General features: G+C 47.1%; 1 protein-coding gene across 5 annotated transcripts in view; it reads left to right on the top strand.

Annotated features, from left to right (window-relative positions):
• Positions 1-14,330, top strand: part of GNB1L (G protein subunit beta 1 like) — a 62,979-nt gene extending 48,649 nt beyond the window's left edge. For 4 of the 5 annotated variants that reach the window (XR_005122674.2, XR_008549791.1, XR_005122673.2 and 1 more), the window contains 2 exons: positions 11,369-12,103; positions 13,679-14,330. Coding sequence is in view for 1 of the 5 variants with exons in the window: in XM_037497844.2 (XP_037353741.1) it covers positions 11,369-11,620 (252 nt within the window). In the remaining 4 variants the exon portion in view is untranslated. Of the gene's footprint in view, positions 1-11,368; positions 12,175-13,678 lie in introns of those variants that run through there. The other variant, XM_037497844.2, reaches the window with a different exon arrangement.
• Positions 14,331-18,260: the final 3,930 nt, after the last annotated feature.

Genomic DNA, 18,260 nt, shown 5'->3' with positions numbered 1-18,260 from the left:
CCTCCTGGCCTGCTGCTAAAGTCTCTAATGAGCCCAAATCAATCTCTCCCAGGCGGGTGCTGGGAGCGGAGACACAGATGAAGTTTCCCGCAACAGAGCGTATGTAATGGGAACCAGATGGCGGCTGCACCACGTACACATTCCTGGCATCTGAGGTCATGGACTGTGAGAGCCACTGGTGGCCAGAGATCCTTCCCAGCGGGTCCTGGTCTAGGATGGGCTCAGCCAGGGCCCCTGGTAGTGACCAGAAACCCTTGGCCACCCTTGTCAGCATGCTGAGGCCTCGGGGGCCCACTGAAATGCTAGGCCACTTGCCTGCCTTCCCAAGGTGACTTTCCCTGGAGTCATGAGGGGGCTTGGGCCTCTGCTGTCGTCAGACACAGGTGGTGTGCAGACCTGCTCATTCCTCCCACACTAGGGGCAGGGCCCACGGCCTTGAAGCAGGGACTGATTTACAGCCAGCTGTATTTTTAGGCCTTTCAGTAATGAGACTCCCCCACCCCAGCCGGTCTGGGCCAGGAAGTGGACCAACCGCACTCTCCATATTCTCCCCCATCTGAGGAAGGCTGGCCATCCAGGCATCCCTGCTACATGGTCACTGCCCTCTTTTACCCCAGCTCTTCCAGGGGCTTCCCTCTCAACAGCAGCAGGACATATGGGGTAGGTAGGAGGGAGGTCACAGGGTCCTGAGGCCAAGCGAACTATGGGCAAAACCCATTTATCCCAGGAACACAGTAGAGTTGGACTTGGACCGCATCACCATGAACAGACCCTAACAAGCCTCTAGGCCCCAGACAGGGACTGGTTTCTCTAACTTAAGTTCCCACCAAATCTTTCTTTTCTGCTTCTCACTCCCTGTTGGGGGAGCTGGACCTTGGGCTTCTTTCCCCACGTGTCCAGAGGGGCTGCAAGTATGCTAAATCACTCCTGTCGCCATGGGCAGTTGACATGACTGGTCGGTCAGCACAGCTGACCTTGGGCAATACTACATTTCAGCCCTCCTAGGTGGAGATGCCAGCATGGAGGTGCTCTTTGCCCTGCACCCAACTTCAACTATGTGAGGTCCACAGTTCAGAGCCTTCCACTAAAAGTCCTTTTCCAGGCTCCTTGGGGTCTTGGTGTTCACTAGCGGAGAGAGCTGAAGCAGCCCTTTCTTCCGAGGAAGCTGTTGGCAGATTCACACAAAGGCAGAATACCAAGGCAGTGACCCTGAAGCAGGGCCCAGGTGGACTCCAGCAAGTGCACTGCTCTCTGCCCATGGCTTCTAGACAAAGTCCACAGGAGAGAAAAGGACGAGGGATGGTGACAAGTCAGCTGCTCATTCTCATTCCCACACTCTGTCCCATTCCATGAGAGTCTGGAACTCTGAGGACACAGCAGATGCAGGTCCCCCACACAGATGCACATGTGGGTTTTGCCCTCACATGAATGGTGGCATGTCCATTCTCACAGCCCTGCTCCAGCAAGTGCCTGTCTTGGCGGCCCATGTGTGGAGTCCAGGAACTCACAACTAAGTGGGGAGTCAGAGAGACAAGGTTCTACAGGCAAATGCAGTTGAAGGCAGGTTAGAGAGTGTAAGACATGCAAGGGTGATGTGGTCATCCATATCCAGTGGATGGTGGAGGAGAGACCAGTGCCTGGGGCATCACAGGATTGAATTGGTGGAGTCAGGACACTGGAGAGAAGCTGCTTAAAGGACAGGAGGTCAACAGGGTAAGGAGGGGGGCTTAGCTATGAGATACAGGGCAGGCAACTAGGTGGCTAGACAAGGTCGCTGCATAGCCCAAGTGTTGATTGCACCATCCCAGAGCAGGCCAAGTGCAAGCAGGGGCTGAAGCTTGGCCCCAACATGCCACAGGTTGGACAGGTAGCTGCACTGCTGCAGGTTCTGGCAGATTCTCACTGTCAGATTCAGTTCTCTCTTCCCCTAGTGGGTAAAGAATTTGCATCTTGAGTGGGTGCTGTGCTACCAGATGCATGTGTTCCTCCTCGTTTGTTCATTTAGCAAGTGGCATATTTGATTTCTCTGACATTAACACATCATATGGCCCTGGAAGAACTCACTACCTAGCATGTCCTCTTCCTCACTCTGCAGGGCTGTTGGAGTTGTCCAGGGCCGTTGTCTCTGTCTGCCAGTAGAGTGAGCTGTACCCCCTCTCCTGTCACCTTCCTCTGCTTACAGCTTTAGGGTGTTAGGAACCCCAGAATCAGGAGGCAAGTGTGCCCTCCTCTTCTGATTTCTGGATATGTCAATGTGCACCTATTTCTTGAGTAGGTGAGCTCCTAGCAGTCCACCATGGGTGTAGGCATTTGCTCTATAGGAAAAGTAAGTTTTTCTTCTTGGACTTGTTTGTTTCCTGGCTTTTTTTTTTTTTTTTATGTTGCATTTTTCTAGGTATTTGTCTATAGGCATAAAAATCTTCAAAGTATTTTCATGCCAACCTGTTTTCAGTTGTTTGTAATGATTGTTGAAATTTCTGCCTTTTATTCGTATCTGTCTTATCAGTCAGATCTTTAATCTTCGATCTGTTTCAACATTTCCCATTACCTCTCTCTCCTTTCCTTCTGTATTATCTGGGGTGTTACGGACTTGAGCTGGGTGTGTGACCCGCTTGTTTTGGTCCTTGCATTCCGAACCCACAGCACTGGAAGTCTGTCTGCACCCCATAGGGAGAGAGGGCAGTGTTGTCATCATCACTCACTTCTAGGCAGACCTCATTTTTATTTGCTCTGGCTGCTGGGCTGATTAGAGGGTTTTTATGTTTCCAAATGTCTGATTTTTTCCCTCTAGTTATTTTTTATTTTTCAATTTCTAACTTAATTCCATTGTGGTCAGAGAATAAGGTCTGAATGATATCAGCTCTTTGAAATGTGGAGACCAGCCCAGTTTTCATAAGTATTCCACATGTGCTTGCAGAGAAAGTGTTCCCCATTGCTGCGTGCACAGCTGTACACGTCAATGGCCAGGCGTGTCGGCCATGTCTCCTGGCACTGTGCGTGTGATCAGGGGTCAGGCAGTCAACCGTGTCATCCCACTGGTGTGCATGGGACCAGGGCCTGGGAAGGTGCATGTGGACCTCTTGCTTTGGCACATCTTGTCAACTCTTCCAGTGTCATGTGCATTTCTGCTTTCTGTGCATTGGAGCTTGGCTTGTGGACACACACATTTAGAATGGTCCCCTTCCTGAGGAATTGAAACTTTTCTTCTGTCATTCTTGTTATCTCTGGAAAAGATTTCTGCCTAAAATCTCTTTGCCAACATCACGCCAGGTTTCTTCTGGTCACTACTTCCTTTTATGGATTTTTAGCTTTTTAATCCTTTTGTCTTCAATCTGGTGGTCTTCAGATGGGCAGCCTTTCTCACAGAGCCAGGTGTCTCCCCATTACGGGGAGGCACCTGACTGTTATTGCTTCGCAATGTGAATGGAGGGGGCACTCTGCTGCCTCAGCCCGCCTTCTAGGAGAGAGCAGGCTGTCCTTTAGGTCTCCTCTCATGGGAGCCTCTGCGTGTGAGGCATCTTGGTGATGGTGCCACAGTTCTAGATGCTGCTCTGGCTCCTCACTGGGCTCCAGAGAAGTCAGCTCAGGGTCTAATCAGTAGTCTTATGGGCCAGTCCCATAAATCTTACTTTATTGTCTCTTCATTTTTATTTATGTCATAATACTTCCTACTTTCCCTTGAGTTTTCCTTGACTGTCTATTCGGTGATTTTATAGACACTTTTAGTCTAGTTTAATTCTGTTGTGGGTGAAGGTAACCTCTACCATGTAAGTATTCAGATGTTTATTGAGGCGTGGGTTGTGTCCGAGCCCTTTTGTGATCTGGCGAACTCCTGTGTGTTCATCAGTGAGATCTAGTTCATGTGGTCGGTGGTGCTCAGTGCTCACTGGCCTTCAGATTCTCTGTCCAGTTTTCTACCTGTTATGAAAGAGTTGTTATTTCTTCTTCAGTGTGATAGTGAATGTGCCTGTTTCTCCCTTTATCTCCTTCACTTTTACTTCATTATTTTAAAGCTCTATCATTGGGTGTGTAAGTATTGAAGGTCACCGCATCCCCCTGAATGTCCACTTGTTACAACTGATGATACAGCAGCACTGGCTTCTTGTGTTGCCTTATAACACAGCTTTCTCCCTTTCCGCTGATCTCAATCTCTTTGTATTGAAAAGCATCTCTGGTAGTTGTGCTTTCAGATCCTTTCTGATAATCTTTCTATTAATTGAAGCATTTAGTGTGTTTGCCCTGAACACACTTGACCTTTTTTTTCCACTTGTCATTTCTGTTTTTGTAGAATTTCTGTCCTGCCTTCTTGTGTTTTAATCAGCTGTGTTTTTTCTTAGTATCATGTTTCACTTCCTCTCTTGGCATCTTTACTTCTAGTTCTTGTCACTTTTTTGGAGTGGTACATACAGGCTAACAGTCTACATCCTTAACTTACTCTAGTTAGCCAGTCAGTGTTCTCACACTCCCCACCCCGTGCTGCCACCTCACATGGTGTGACCCATCTTTCTATCCTCCCATCCTTACTGATACCAGTTTTATATATTTTACCTCTTGCACACATTGTAAATCCCACTTTACAATAATAGCTTTGCTTTAAGTCATCAGCTAGTATTTCTTAAAACCCACAGAAAATTAAAAGCATAGTATTTTATACTTACCCACCTATTTCCATTTCTGGTGCTCTTCCTGTCAATCATAGTTTCCACCTGCTTTTACTTCCCTATAGCTGGAAGAATTTCCCATAGCATTTCTGGCAGTTCAATTCAACAAGAACTTTTCTGGCTTTTGTATATATCTGAAAAATCTATTATATCCTCCTTTAAGAAGACTCTGCCTATAGAATTTAGGGATGATAGTTTTGTGTTGCTTTTCTTCATCAGCTAAAAGAAGGTGAGAACTCCTTGTATCTTATCATGATTCCCAAACATGCCATACATCTCACTCCATGGCTGCTTTTAACATTGTCTTTTCATCTGTGGTTGTCAGCAGTTTGATTGCCCAGAGGCTTCTATAATTTAGATAGCTTGACATCCCATGGTACCCTGAGGCTCTTTTTCAGTTTTCTTCTCTTTTTTTCTCTTGTCTTCAGTTTGGATAGTGTCCAGAGATTTGTCTCTAGTTTACAGTAAAAAAAATAATTTCCAATATGACTTTCAAAAAAATTAATTTCCAGTCTGCTGTTCACCCTATCGTATACATTTTTCATTTTAATTATTGAGCTTTTTAGTTCTACATTTTCTGTTGTGGTTCTCTCTCTTTTTTTTGTTTTAACAAGAGACAATTTTTTAAAATATTTTATTTTATATAATTCTTACATAATTTTTCATTTTTGCACAATGTATGCATTTTCATTTTGGTTATATTCCCCATACAATTGCATCCCCCTTATTTTGACCCTGATCCTTCCTCTCCCTGCGCCCCCGCCATAGTGTGTCCAAGAGACAATTTTTTTAGAATAGTTTTAGTTTCTTCGCAAAACTGAGAAGTTACAGACTTATCACATTTGCCCCCTGCTACCACATGTGCACAACTTCCCCCATTATCAATGTCCCCACCAGTGTGAGACACTTGTTACAACTGATAAACCTACATTGACATGTTACCACCCAAAGTACATAGTTTATATTAGGATTCACTCTCAGTATTATGCGTTCTGTGGGTCTGGATGAATGTATAAAAACATGTGTACATTATAGTATTATATAGAGTGTTTTTACTGCCCTAAAAATCCTCTGTGCTCTGCAAAATCATTGCTTCCTCCCCTTTAAGCCCAAGCAACCGCTTATCTTTTTACTGTTTCCATGGCTTTGCTGTTTCCAGAATGTCATATATAGATCTTCCTTGACTTACAATGAGGTTATATCCCGATAAACCCTAATGTAAAAGGAAGTAAAAGCAGGTGGAAACTATGATTAACATAAGTGAAAAATCTTGTTGGCTGAAATGCATTTGATACACCTAACCTACCAAAAAGAGCTTAGCTTTCTACTGAGAGTATATCACTTTCAGACCATCATAAATTTGAAAATTCATAGGTCAAACCATAATAAGTTGGGAACCATCTATACTTCAAGAAATACAGTATGTAGCCTTTTGGACTGACATCTTTCACTTAGTATTGTGCATTTAAGTTTCTGCCCTGTCTTTTCATGCCTAGATAGCTCATTTCTTTTTAGTGCTCATTTCTTTCCCTTTCTGGATGTACCACAGTTTATCTATTTATCTCCTGAAGGATAGAGTCGAAGTTTTGGCAATTATGAAGAGAGTTGCTATGACTATTCATGTGCAGTTTTTTGTGTAGATATAATTTTTCAGCTCCTTTGGGTAAAATAATTGTTAGATCCTGTGGTAAGAGTATGTTTAATTTTGTGAGAAACTGCTAAATTATCTTCCAGAGTGGCTGTACCATTTTGTATGCCCCCAGCAATGAACAAAATTTCCTGTTGTTCCACCCATGTTCATTATACTGTTCTCAGAGTTCTGGATTTTAGCCATTCCAATAGGTGACTAATGGTATCTCATCGTTGTTTTAATTTACATTTCCCTGATGACATCTGATAAGGAGCATCTTTTCATATGATTATTTTCCACTTATGTATCTTCTTTGTTGAGGTGTCTATGACGGTCTTTTGCCCGTTTTTTAATTGTTTTTTCTTATTGTTAAGTTTTAAGCATTCTTATATTTTAAATAATAGTCCTTTATCAAATGTGCTTTTGCAAATATTTTATCACATTCTTTGATACTTCTTTTCATTCTTTTGACAGTGTCTTCTACAGAGCAGAAATTTTTAATTTTGATGAATTCCAGCTTATCAGTTCTCTTTCATGGATTATGTCTTTGTCATTGTATCTAAAAAGTTATCACAAAACCCAAGGTCATCTAGATTTTCTCCTTTGTTATCTTCTAGAAGTTTATAGATTTGTGCTTTATATTTAGATCTATAATACATTTAAGCTTTTTTATTATTTTTTAATTTTTTTTTTTTTTAAGATTTATTTATTTATTTATACAAGCACTGGGTACAGTCAGAAGCGCGGGAGGGTGAGAGAATTCACCAGAGCCAGAGCAGGGAGCAGAGCAGGCAGAAGGACCGAAGTACACTGCTGAGGGGAGCAGCGGGCGGCAGGAGAGGTCTGCGCGCCATGTGGGACCCTTCTCTGGTGGCCGGGGAGCAGCCGGGGATCGAACCAGCGCTGCAGAGGCTGCGGGCAGCTTCTCAACCCAGCGCTCAACCGCTGCGCCACCGGGGAGGCCCAAAGCTTTTTTATTATTTTTTATTTATACAATAGCTGGGGTAGAGGCCAGAGGCGCAGGAGGGTGAGAGGATTCACCAGAGACAGAGTGGGGTGCAGAACAGGTAGACAGAACGAAAGCACTGCTGAGGGGAGCAGCGGGCGTGACAGGAGAGGTCCACCGTGCCATGTGGGAATCTCCCTGGCTGGCTAGGAATCGAACCTACCCTGCAGAGGCTGCAGACAGCTTCATGACGCTGTGCTTAACCCGCTGTGCCACTGGGGAGGCTCTCTGTAATACATTTTGAGTTAATTTTGAGGAAGTGTATAAGGTTGGTGTCTAGATTCACATTTTTGGGTGTAAATGTCCAGTTGTTCCAGTACCATTTCTTGAAAAAATTATGCTTGCTCCATTGCGTTGCCTTTACTCCTTCATCAAACAACAGTTGACTATATTTATGTGAATATTTCTGAGCTTTGTAATCTGTTCCATCTTTGTGATCTGTTCCTTCACCGATACCACATTATCTCAATTACTGTAGCTTTAAAGTACGTCTTGGAGTTCTGTAATATCAGTCCTGTGACTTTGTTCTTAATCCTTTTAATAATTGCGTTTGCTATCTGGGTTGGTTCTTTTTTACAATTCCCTTGTCTCTGCTACTAACTCCTATCCACTCATCAAGATAAGGTTTTTTGTGTAATTATTTGCATTTTTACTTCACTTCACTTTTGAACATATTTTAAAAGCTGCCTTCAAGCCATTGTCTGATATGTTCAACATTTCTGTCACATATTCCTACTCTTTACATAGCTAATAATTTGTCCTTTATGTGCTGGACAGTATAAATGATACATGATGGGGAATCTGGATTTTGTTGTTTTAGTCTGAAGAATGTTTAATTTCATTCTTGCAGGCAGTTGAGTTACTGGCTATTTACCTTGAACGTGTGTGTAGGGTTGGCAGTCTGCATTGTCAAGAGCAGAATTGTGGAAAACCAAGGTCATTCCAGGCTCCCCTAGGGTGGTAGACTCAAGTTCTAAATACTGCCTCCTCTTCAGATTTCCTAGGGCTTAGTCTCTAACTTTGCTAGTGTGGATCTGGAGGAGGCCCTATACTCAGATGAAACCCTTATTCCTGAAAAACCCAACCATCTGGCATCTCAGCTGGTCTTAGTCTGTTGCATAGTCTTTGCACCGAGTGACCTCTGTCACTGTCCATCTCTTGCATCTGTTCCATTCAGCCCTATAGTAGCCACTCTCAGATAAGCCTTGAATGGTGCTCTGAGTGTACATAGCCCAGCCCTAACCCAGGGACCCAGGGGAACCCCACATGACTTTCAGTCCCTCTCCCAGCCCCCTCCATTTCACTGACGTACCCACAGATTTTGGATGCTCTAGCTCCACACTGAGCTCCACCTCCTTAGCCTCTCATGGCCACTGTCTGGACTTCATGGCTGGGACATTTCCCTGAGCAGAGACATGCTGGGGCATTTGGGAGGCTCACCTGGTCAGTCATTCTCCTCTACCTGTTGTCTAGGGCCTGGATCCAGTTGCCCAGTACATTTTGTTCAGTTTGATGGTTGTTTACAGCAGGAGGATCAGTCTAGTAGCAGTTATTCCATCATAACTTTCCTGTTGTACTTGCTTTATGAACAATAAAGTCTGTTTATATATTGAGCAAATATATGTGGTTCTTCATTGTCTTTATACTCTTTGTCATTGTTAAGTATCATATACTGTCTCTATCTTAAAGCTTTTGGCTCTGAATTTAATCTTTCCTAAGACTGGACCTCTGTTTGTCTTATTTGCAGTCTCTTCCAATGTCTTTCCCCCTCATTTTTTCGGAGTCTCTCTTCTGTATCACACAAATTTGACTTTAACTTGGAAATCCAATAAGTCATATATCCATTGAGTATATATCTTCCCTTTAAGGAGAAATACAAGAACAAATACTAGGAAACAAAGGCACTTAATGACAAGTGGGAGGTGCAGGAGGGTGGAAAAGGAAATAACGTTTCTGTCATTTCTTCTGGTGGGGTGTCAGATCTCTCAAATATGAGGTTGACTATTGTATCTTTGGCCTCAAAACAAAAGATGAGCAAATCAGTGAATTTAACAAACACCCAATCTCTCTTGCCATCCTCCCATATTTCTGTTAGTTACATAACCGGTTCTATCACCATAATCCCCATATTGTTTTTGATATAATCCCATAGGTAAGTAATGCCATCCTCTTTGCCAGACCATTTACTGGAGTTCTCCAGTTATCTTCTGTGAGACTAGAGTTAATATTCTAGTCCTTCAAGAAGAGCTCATGGGAGCATATTCTTTGAGTTCTTACATGTTCAAAAATGCTTGCCTATTGTTTTTATACTTGAGCGACAGTTTGGATATAACATTCCTGCACCTTGCCTCCCTTCCATTCTTTAGAGACATTACTCTGCTATCTACTGTCACAGACTTGGCCTTTGAACATTCTGAGGATACCCTGTCTCTTCCCTCCAAATAGACTTGATCTTTTTACTTGAGGACTAAAATGACTTTCAGTTATTAAGTCCAATAACTTTACTGAGGCACAACTTCTGATATCAGATTATAAGACTTAAATTGCTAGAAATTAAAATTAATTTTCTAAGTCAGTGACTACTGGTGTACACACCCCCACCCCCACCCCCGCCTATCTTCCATGTTTGCTATTTCCTCTTCAGGCCACTGCAGCCCTTTTTCCCTTTTATTTTTCTCACTGTGTACATCTCTGCCCTCTCTGTCCCTGTCACAAATCTTCTGCTCTCTTCAATTATCTTAATTTGAGGTAATTGGAGTTTTTTCTTCTACTTCTTTCCTGTGCTCTGACACTTCATTTTCTTCCTATATTTTACCGCCTGATTTATAGAATTTTTTTTGTGAAGTTTTGTTAATTTATAGCAAAAATGCTTGGTAATGATTTCTGTTTGCTTCTGATAAATGTCATTTGTTTTTCTGCTGCTTTTCTCTGCTTTCCTTTTATTATCTTCATAGAAATGAGAGATTTCCAACTGAGGCTATGATGTTCCCCCCTAGGAGATGACTTAGGAGAAAGAAGGGTGCTGGTATGGGTGACAGAGGTGACTTGTGGACAGAAAGGTCTGGTGGTGCACAGGCTAGGCCAAACACGAGATCCATGGGAAGAAGTGGCTATTTGGGTTTATCGTAATTATGGCAAAGTGCTGTTGTCATTTATTGTGTGGGGACAGAGATGCTAGATGCCCTGCAATGCACGAGACAATCCTGCGTAACCCAGAAGGGCTGCAGCCACAAAGGCCCTCTCATCCCCTGCATGCTGCAGAAGGCATGAGCAGGAAGGGGTCATCACCCAGCAGTGAGTATGGGGGCTCAATCCCAGAGAACTGCCAACTCCCAATAACTCCATGAGGGCATACCATACCTATGCATTCCTTGTTAGTGCCAGCTCCCTCCCCCATCTCAGAACCAGTCCAGGGACAAAGGTTTTGCCCCCCAGCCCACGTGGCACACCTTCAGCTCCTCCCGTGTCTTTAATGCAGTCCTGCATTCCTCCCACTCACACCTGGCTGTCAGCCACCCTTTAGCCTCACTCACATTTAAAGTTTCACTCATCTCTTAGTTTCGCTGAGGACAGAATTTACATTTCTCATACTCCCTGTCTGTGGCATGGATGTGAGGTTTCTTTAGAAGGGAGAAATGCTGACTTCATGTTTCAAGGTGGAAATGTTGCCTTTCTCCTGCATACTAAGTGGTGTGTAGTTCTGTGGCGAGAAACCCCAGTCCCCAACCCATGGAGCTCTTTCCTCACCATCTGACGGAGAGAATCAAAGCAGGCCCCGGATTCCCTATAGACCTGTCCAGGGAAGAGTGGGTGGGGTGCTCTCAGAGGCTCTCTGAGGGATAGGCCTGAAGTCCTCAACCCAAGAGTTCAGCCAAGGGCAGAGATAAAACCATCTTTTAGCAGGTCTGAACCTGCTTCTGGGAAGAGAGGTGCACAGGGGTGTCCAGCCCTCATGGCAGCCTGTGTTTCCTTCCTTCTTCTGGCTGCTCAACTAGAGCTGCCCATGGGTGAGAGCCTCTAACGATTATAAGAGCCCCCTAATGATTCTTTCTGCTGCTTTCGATCTCATAGGTGTGCAGAACTCACAACATTACCAATCCTGGGATTGCTGACATCAAGATCCGACCAGACCGCAAAATCCTGGCCACTGCAGGCTGGGACCACCGTGTCCGTGTGTTTCACTGGAAGACAATGAAGCCACTGGCTGTGCTGGCCCTCCACAGTGCTACCGTCCATTGTGTGGCCTTTGCTGCCAATGGCTTATTGGCTGCAGGGTCTGGGGATCAGCGCATCAGTGTCTGGTCGCTCTACTCCAGTGCGTGACTTGGGATACTCAAGGACAGGGAAGCAAGCACCTGCCCTCTGTTTGACCTGGGGTATGGAAACCCTGCCAACAGACCCCTGAGGACAGCACGCCACAGGGTCTCCTCCTTCAGTTATATGAAGAGCCTGTTCTGTGGAATCCTTGATTTCTTCTGAGGCTGTGTTTCCTTATGTGAAATATTGCATTTATAAGACAATGACTGTGGTTTTCAAAGAGTAACTGAGACAGACATCTGGGCATCTGTGGCCCAGGTAAAAGGCCAACCTGGAGATTCTTTACAATAAATTTCCAGTTGCAAACTTATGGCTCAAGGCAGGGATTCTCTGAGGAGACTCCCTTGATTCTATTCCTCCCTAGAGGAAGAACCAAGATCCAAGATTGTCACATCCTCCCCAGGGCCTGCCAGTGCCACATGCTTCTCACCCCACAGCTAGTGAGGAGCTCTTGATACACAGGGCTATGACCAACACCAGGACTAGGAGGTGAGCAGACTCCTCAGGGAAGGGAGCAGGAAGAGTGTACCAGTGCAGGATGGCAGAGTTAGCTCTGGGTAGGAGAAGCTGGGAGCTTGGGCTAGGTCAAATGCAGAATCAGGAGGAGCAGGCAGTGCCCAAAGAGACCGAAGCTGACAAGAGGCTATGCCCAGGGCAGCTTCTGGGCAGAAAGTACAGCAGTAAGTATGAGGTGAGGTAGGCATGGCCTTCATGGACTCCGGGGGTACGGCTGAAACCCTCATCTCACATGAGATGCCTGGAAATTGGCAGCTGCAGCCAGCACCACACACAGTCACTTGTGTGTGACCAAACCCAGCTGGCAGGGCATCTTTCCCTAAAGCTGAAAATTGTCTTTGGGGTTGTGGGCAGACCCTAGTGAAGCTGGGGCATCAAACCCCTTCATTTTACTGGCTTCTTTGATTGAAGAGCCCCTTCACCCAGCATGAGGAGGTCAGCTGTCCTTTATCCAAACAGCCTGGAATGACCTCCACTTGGCAGTAGCAGGACACTCAGGAACTGCCCCCATTTTACTTTGCTTATAACTTGACTCAGGTCCCAGCAAGCCCCAATGGGTGAGGTACAGAGTATGACCTCTGGGGAGGAGGTGGCTCCGCTCCAAAAGAGTCCATGGTTTTCCAGCTCGTGCAGACAGCAATCTGGAGAACATGTGTAGGAGCCAGGTGGCAAGAATGAGATGGAGCAGGCCGAATCACTGAAACACACTTCTAAGCAGAGGATCTGGACTCGATTTTGCAGTTTGAAAAGTTAGAATAAGCTCCAGGGTTTGGTTGGTTGGGTTGAAACATGGACCAAAAGGTGGGTAGTCAAGGGAGGTTGAAATGCCTGAACTGCCTGGGATGTGTTAGGAAAGACGAATCCAAGGACACACCGGTCCCTACAATGGAAGAATAGGTTGTGAGGGAGTCCTGTGTCCTTGAACAGCTCTTCTCTGAGAAGTGGGAAACCACAGTCACGGAGCTGGGAAACCACCACACCACCAAAGTCACGGAGCTGGGATCTGTAAATGTCATGGGATCATTGGGTCCCGGATGACAGAGCCTAGTGACACTTAACTGCCAAAAACAGGGTAGGTGCATGTGCATGAAGTAGGCATGGAATGACCTCTGTCTGAGTCACAGAGATGAGGGCTGGTAATTGCAGGCCCTAGAAGCAGAGCTGATGGGCAGCCTGCTAATGTCCATGTCACATGCTGGGAGCTGAGTCCTTCCTGAGCCTGGCCTGGTGCAGGGGACAGGCAGCTGCCTCCCCCGTGCTCTGGGACCTGGTGTGCAGGATGCTGCCATCTTCCCGCAGCTGCACGAAGCCCTTGCTGGGAGGGTGGAGGCCAGGCTCTGTGGGTAGACGGCAGTGCAGGCCCAGTGCCATCCCAGCCACTTCACTTTTCTCTTTACTAGAAAGCCATGTGCGTCCTCGTGGTCAGGCCCTTTGACATTTCTTATGGCCTTTTCCATTCTGAGGGTGGCTTTTTTCCCTTTACATGGATGCTCACGGCGACTTTATTCACAGTAGCCCTTCACAAGAAACCCAAATGTCTTTTTTCAGGTCTTCACCTTCACCAGCAAACTGGTATGTCCCATATGATGGAGTTCTGCCAGTGACCAAGAGGGACCTGGATGGACCTTTCAAAACACAGGATGGAAGGCACAGCCGTGGACATTCAATCAAGGCCCTTGCAGGCTTTAAAAGCTCAGCTCAGGCTGCGCAGGGTGTCCCCTAGAGATGGGGCTACACAATGCACTTCTGTGGTGGTGCCCTCAGTGCTCTGAGCAGCCCCAGCAGCTCAGGCGGAGGATGACGGGAGGCACCCCACACCACTGACAGAACCTGCCCTCAGTTGTTGGGTTGTCTCCCTAAATCTGTAAAGAGATGAGTGAAAGTAGGACTTGATCAGTTCTCCAACCTTCACTTCAGGTCTGTAGGAAGCCCTGCTCTTGGGCACAGACATGGAGGGCAGCCATGATGGCACATTGGCTGACTGGCAGTATTTGCCTATCCCCATGGTGGGGGCAGACCTAGGACAGGAATGGGGTGTCTAGCCATTGAGGGCCCTGCACCCCCATGTGCCTACCTGAGAAGCATTTTTGGCAAGACTCCCCCCAGAGCCCAGCAGCTCCTCGCACACCCAGACGCATCTCTCTGTGGTATCTGCGTGTTGTGAAATCAGCCCCACTCTCTTCCCAGTCCCAAAGTGTCTTTTCAGCCTACATTACTTTTTTTTTTTTTTTTTTTTGTGGGGCCCTTGCCGGCGGCCGGGTAATGAACCGGCGCTGCAGAGGCTGCGGACAGCCTGGCAGCCCATCGCTCAACCGCTGTGCCACCAGGGGTGGCCCTGGCTACATTACTTTTTAACTAAGCAATCTTTTTTAGGACTCATCTAAATGCTGTTCCATTCAGGAGTCATTTTGATCATAATTGCTAAGGACATTGATGTCACCTCCCAGCAGCCCACACCTGGCAGGAGCTTGACCCATGCCACAGCAAAGGTCCAGGTGGAGAGCAAGTGCATCTAGCAGAGCCCAGAGGTCCTTCGGGATGAGTGAGTGAGCACAAGGGGGCATACTGGTCTCATATCCTCGATGTCCTTGTGCCCTCTTCCAGATGTTTCCAGCCCTTCCAACATATCAACTGAGAGATGTGATTTGTTGCAGCCTCCCTGAGTATGCTCCCCTCAGCATTCTTTTAGATCATGGAGAGGCCACGCACACCCAAGGAAATTTGTATTTGGGAATACCAGTAGCCTGTTCTTGTATCCACTCCAGTTCTGGGCGGTATATTCTGCTGCCCTGTCCTTATTGGAAGAGCTTCTGTGGGTCAGGAATGCAAGCATGACATGCCTGGATTCTCTGTTTGAGGTCCCATGGGCTGCAATCAGGGGTCTTTGGGTGCTTCTTCCAAACCTCCTGGTTGTTGGCAGGATCCAGAACCTTGCATTCCTGGAGACCACCCAGACTCTCCTGGCCAGCAGGATGGAACAGGTGTTCTTTTCAGTGACTTTCATGCTGTGAGGTCTGCATGTTCTATCAATGAAGTAAGCACTTCCCATTGCCACCTCCAATACAGGGCGAGGACCCCTCTAATCCACAGAATGACCAGAGTTGCAGTGGTTCCCACCTCTACCTGCCTCCTCTGGGAGGTGGGAGGAGGGACAGCAGGTCTGGCTGTCCTGCCAGCCAGTGTGAGCGGCATGTGCCCCTGGTGACAGCCAGGTTCAGAGGAACCTCCAGCCCTGTGGACTCCTTGTCAGGTGGGTCCTACAGTCATCCTCATCCAGCAGGCCAGCAGCATCACACTGCTGGTGGGGCCCTTTGGATAAATGACTAAGGACAGACCAGGTGGTTAACCCCGGGACGCAACTGGTCACTGAGGATTCAGTGCCTTTTGCTGTACTCCTGAACTGTACAGATGGGATAATGTCAGACAGCCATGCCCTCTGAAAATTCACGGACAAGCCCCCGCATCTGCTGCTGGATGGTCCCCTAGGAGCTGGCCGCAGCATTCAGACATCAGGAGGGCCCAAGAAGGGCACAGTGGCGCAGGGTGCAGGGAGACCTGGCCACACTTGTTCAGCAGGTGAGCACTGTGCTAACGTGCGATGCGTGTCTTCACACCCCTGACTAAGTGATGTTCAGTCAGGTGTTTCCCACCTGTGTCTCTGCCAAGAAGCCACAGAACACCACTGCACAAAAGGACTGTTTGCACAAAGCAAAAACATTCCTTCAGGGGGTTCTTTAGAAATGCTTAATACTCAACAGGCTATAACTTCATGAGAGGCCTGGTATTAAAGACAAGCTGGCATATAAGTCACCTGACACAGCTTGTACCTGTACCACATAGGCCGCTGCCCACTCCCCGTCCGAGGTCCACCCACCATCTCTTCTGCGGCCTCCACCTGACTCCAGGTTCCCACGTGTGTGGGCAGCTCAGCAGCTCAGCCCCGCCTAGACTCCACTTTCCCGGGACATTGAGCAGCAGCGCTGCCCTCACACACCAGCTTCTCCACAAAGCCTGTCAGGAGTTACGCAGGAGGGCAGCACCTGGATAAGACCTGAGCAAGACTCAAGGGCCGTGCCGTGTAGATGCACCCAGACCCCCTTGGACAGAAGCCTGCCAGGCAGAGGCTTGTGAGTTCCACAAAAGAAGTGCCAAACCCTGCTTGGAGGATCCACATAGGAAAGCATCTGAGTGGCTGCATATAGCGCGGGGCTGTAGAAAGCAGTGCATGGCTATGTGCTGTGCCAACCCCCCAAAATAGGCACTCATGACCTTCAGATGAAGTGCTTTCACCCTTCATCCCTGATAGGGCACATGCAGCACTGGAATCGAACACTTCAGATCCTTGGAGCGGGGTTGGGACAGTGCACCCTGCACGTCAGCCTCTGCACCTGGGACTGCAGATCCAAAGAGTCAAAGAGATTCACTACCCGGTCCTTCAGGGGATGTTTGTTGGCCCTGTCTTAAAAGATAGCTGAGTTTCTGTGGCACAGGACAGATGCGAGGAATCACATTGCTAGAGGCCCTGGAGCAGCACTGAGAGTCAAGGAATACCCCCACTGCACCCACAAGATTGGGAAGCATTAGGCATCAAGTTGACAGTCACCATCTATTCAAAAAGGTTAGACTCCAATAGGTCAAGTATCCTCCCTGATACTCAAAGGAAAGTTAACATAGAGTATACCAGAGAGTGTTATAATAAGTAGGTCAAGTGTGTCTGCAGAGAGCTATGGCCTGTATGTTTGTGTTCCTCCAAAACTCCTAGGTTGAAACCGAAGCCCCCGGATGGGGGTATTAAGAGGTGGGGACTTTGGAGGGGCTTAGGTCATGAGGCTGGCACTCTGCTGCTTGTCGCCACGCTGCCTGGTGGAGGCCAGTCCAGCAGATCATACCCACCAAGGCCTCCTCACTCATGCCCCGTGCCTCAGTGGGGGCTCCATCAGTGAGAAACCTTGAGAGGCCCCTCAGCCTGGTGGTCTCTGGAAAGTCAGGCTTCTTACGTGGGGGCTCCAAGAGCTCATTCAGCAAACCAGGCAGGAGCCCAGAACCCAGACTGGTTAAGTCCTGGCAGCAGGGAGGGGACATAGACCCCACCTTGTGGTGGGGTAAGGGCAGCGTATTGGCAGCTTTACAAAAGGGTTGTGTTTGTTTCTCTTTGTGCAGTAAGAAAAGAGTAAGCGCAGGCAACTGAGACCCCAGAACTTGGGTAAGGAGCCAGGGTGGTGACTGGGCACCTGATCCTGGTGTCAGCAGAAGTGAGAGGGGCCACACACACTGCACCCCTCACTCAGCCCTGCTGGGGGTGATAAATGCTCACGAGGAAGGTTACTTACCCAACATACCAAGACGGTATCTCCAAAGGCAAGGACAGTGAACCAGGACCAAACAAAACCCATGTGGAACCCAGAGTCCCTTATCTCAGGGAGGGAAACCAAGGTCAAAAACTGGAATAAATATGCAAACCCAGCTATTGTCAAGAGCTCCTCCACCCACGGAGAAGTTGTGTTATGAAAAGGTTCAGCTTGAGGCGGTGACAAAACCTTCAACAGTTATAGCCTGTTGAAGTTATAGCCAGCCCCTCTCAGGCACCACACCAGGCCCCCCAGCCTGGAACTGAGTGCCCCATGACCTGTGATGCCCCATGGTCTGTAGGCTGAGCGCTTAAGGGAGAATAAAGGACAAGCTAAGCCATATCTAAGACAGTCCAATGCTTAGTTTGTGTGTTTCCTAAGATGTTCAAGACATTTTTAGATTTGATGTTAGGCTTATAGTTTTCATGAAACATTTACAAGTGTTTTTAATAAGCTTGCAACCAATGTTTAAATGTTGGAGAAACTTTACTTTGTCATAGCCATCAATTTAGAGTGTGACTATGTAAAGAGTTATTACACAAAAATTTATGAATCTTGAGAATTTATTGAACAATTAACATTTAAAATTTTTTTATTTCAAACATAGAGCAAAATAAAGGAGAAACATGCCAACCCCCTCCCCATATTAAACGGGCCTCGTTGGTGGTATGAAGGTCAGCATGGGGGCCATGCTCCTAGCAAGTGCTGCCACTTGTGACCACCTGCTCATCTGAATGTGAGGGTGACACGCAGTCAGCCAGGAATGGACAAAGCACGCTGGG

Source organism: Talpa occidentalis, unplaced genomic scaffold, assembly GCF_014898055.3.
Source record: "Talpa occidentalis isolate TD23 unplaced genomic scaffold, MPIMG_talOcc4v2.1 talOcc4.8, whole genome shotgun sequence".
In the NCBI taxonomy this organism is placed as follows: domain Eukaryota; kingdom Metazoa; phylum Chordata; class Mammalia; order Eulipotyphla; family Talpidae; genus Talpa; species Talpa occidentalis.
This window is presented reverse-complemented; position numbering and strand designations above follow the sequence as displayed.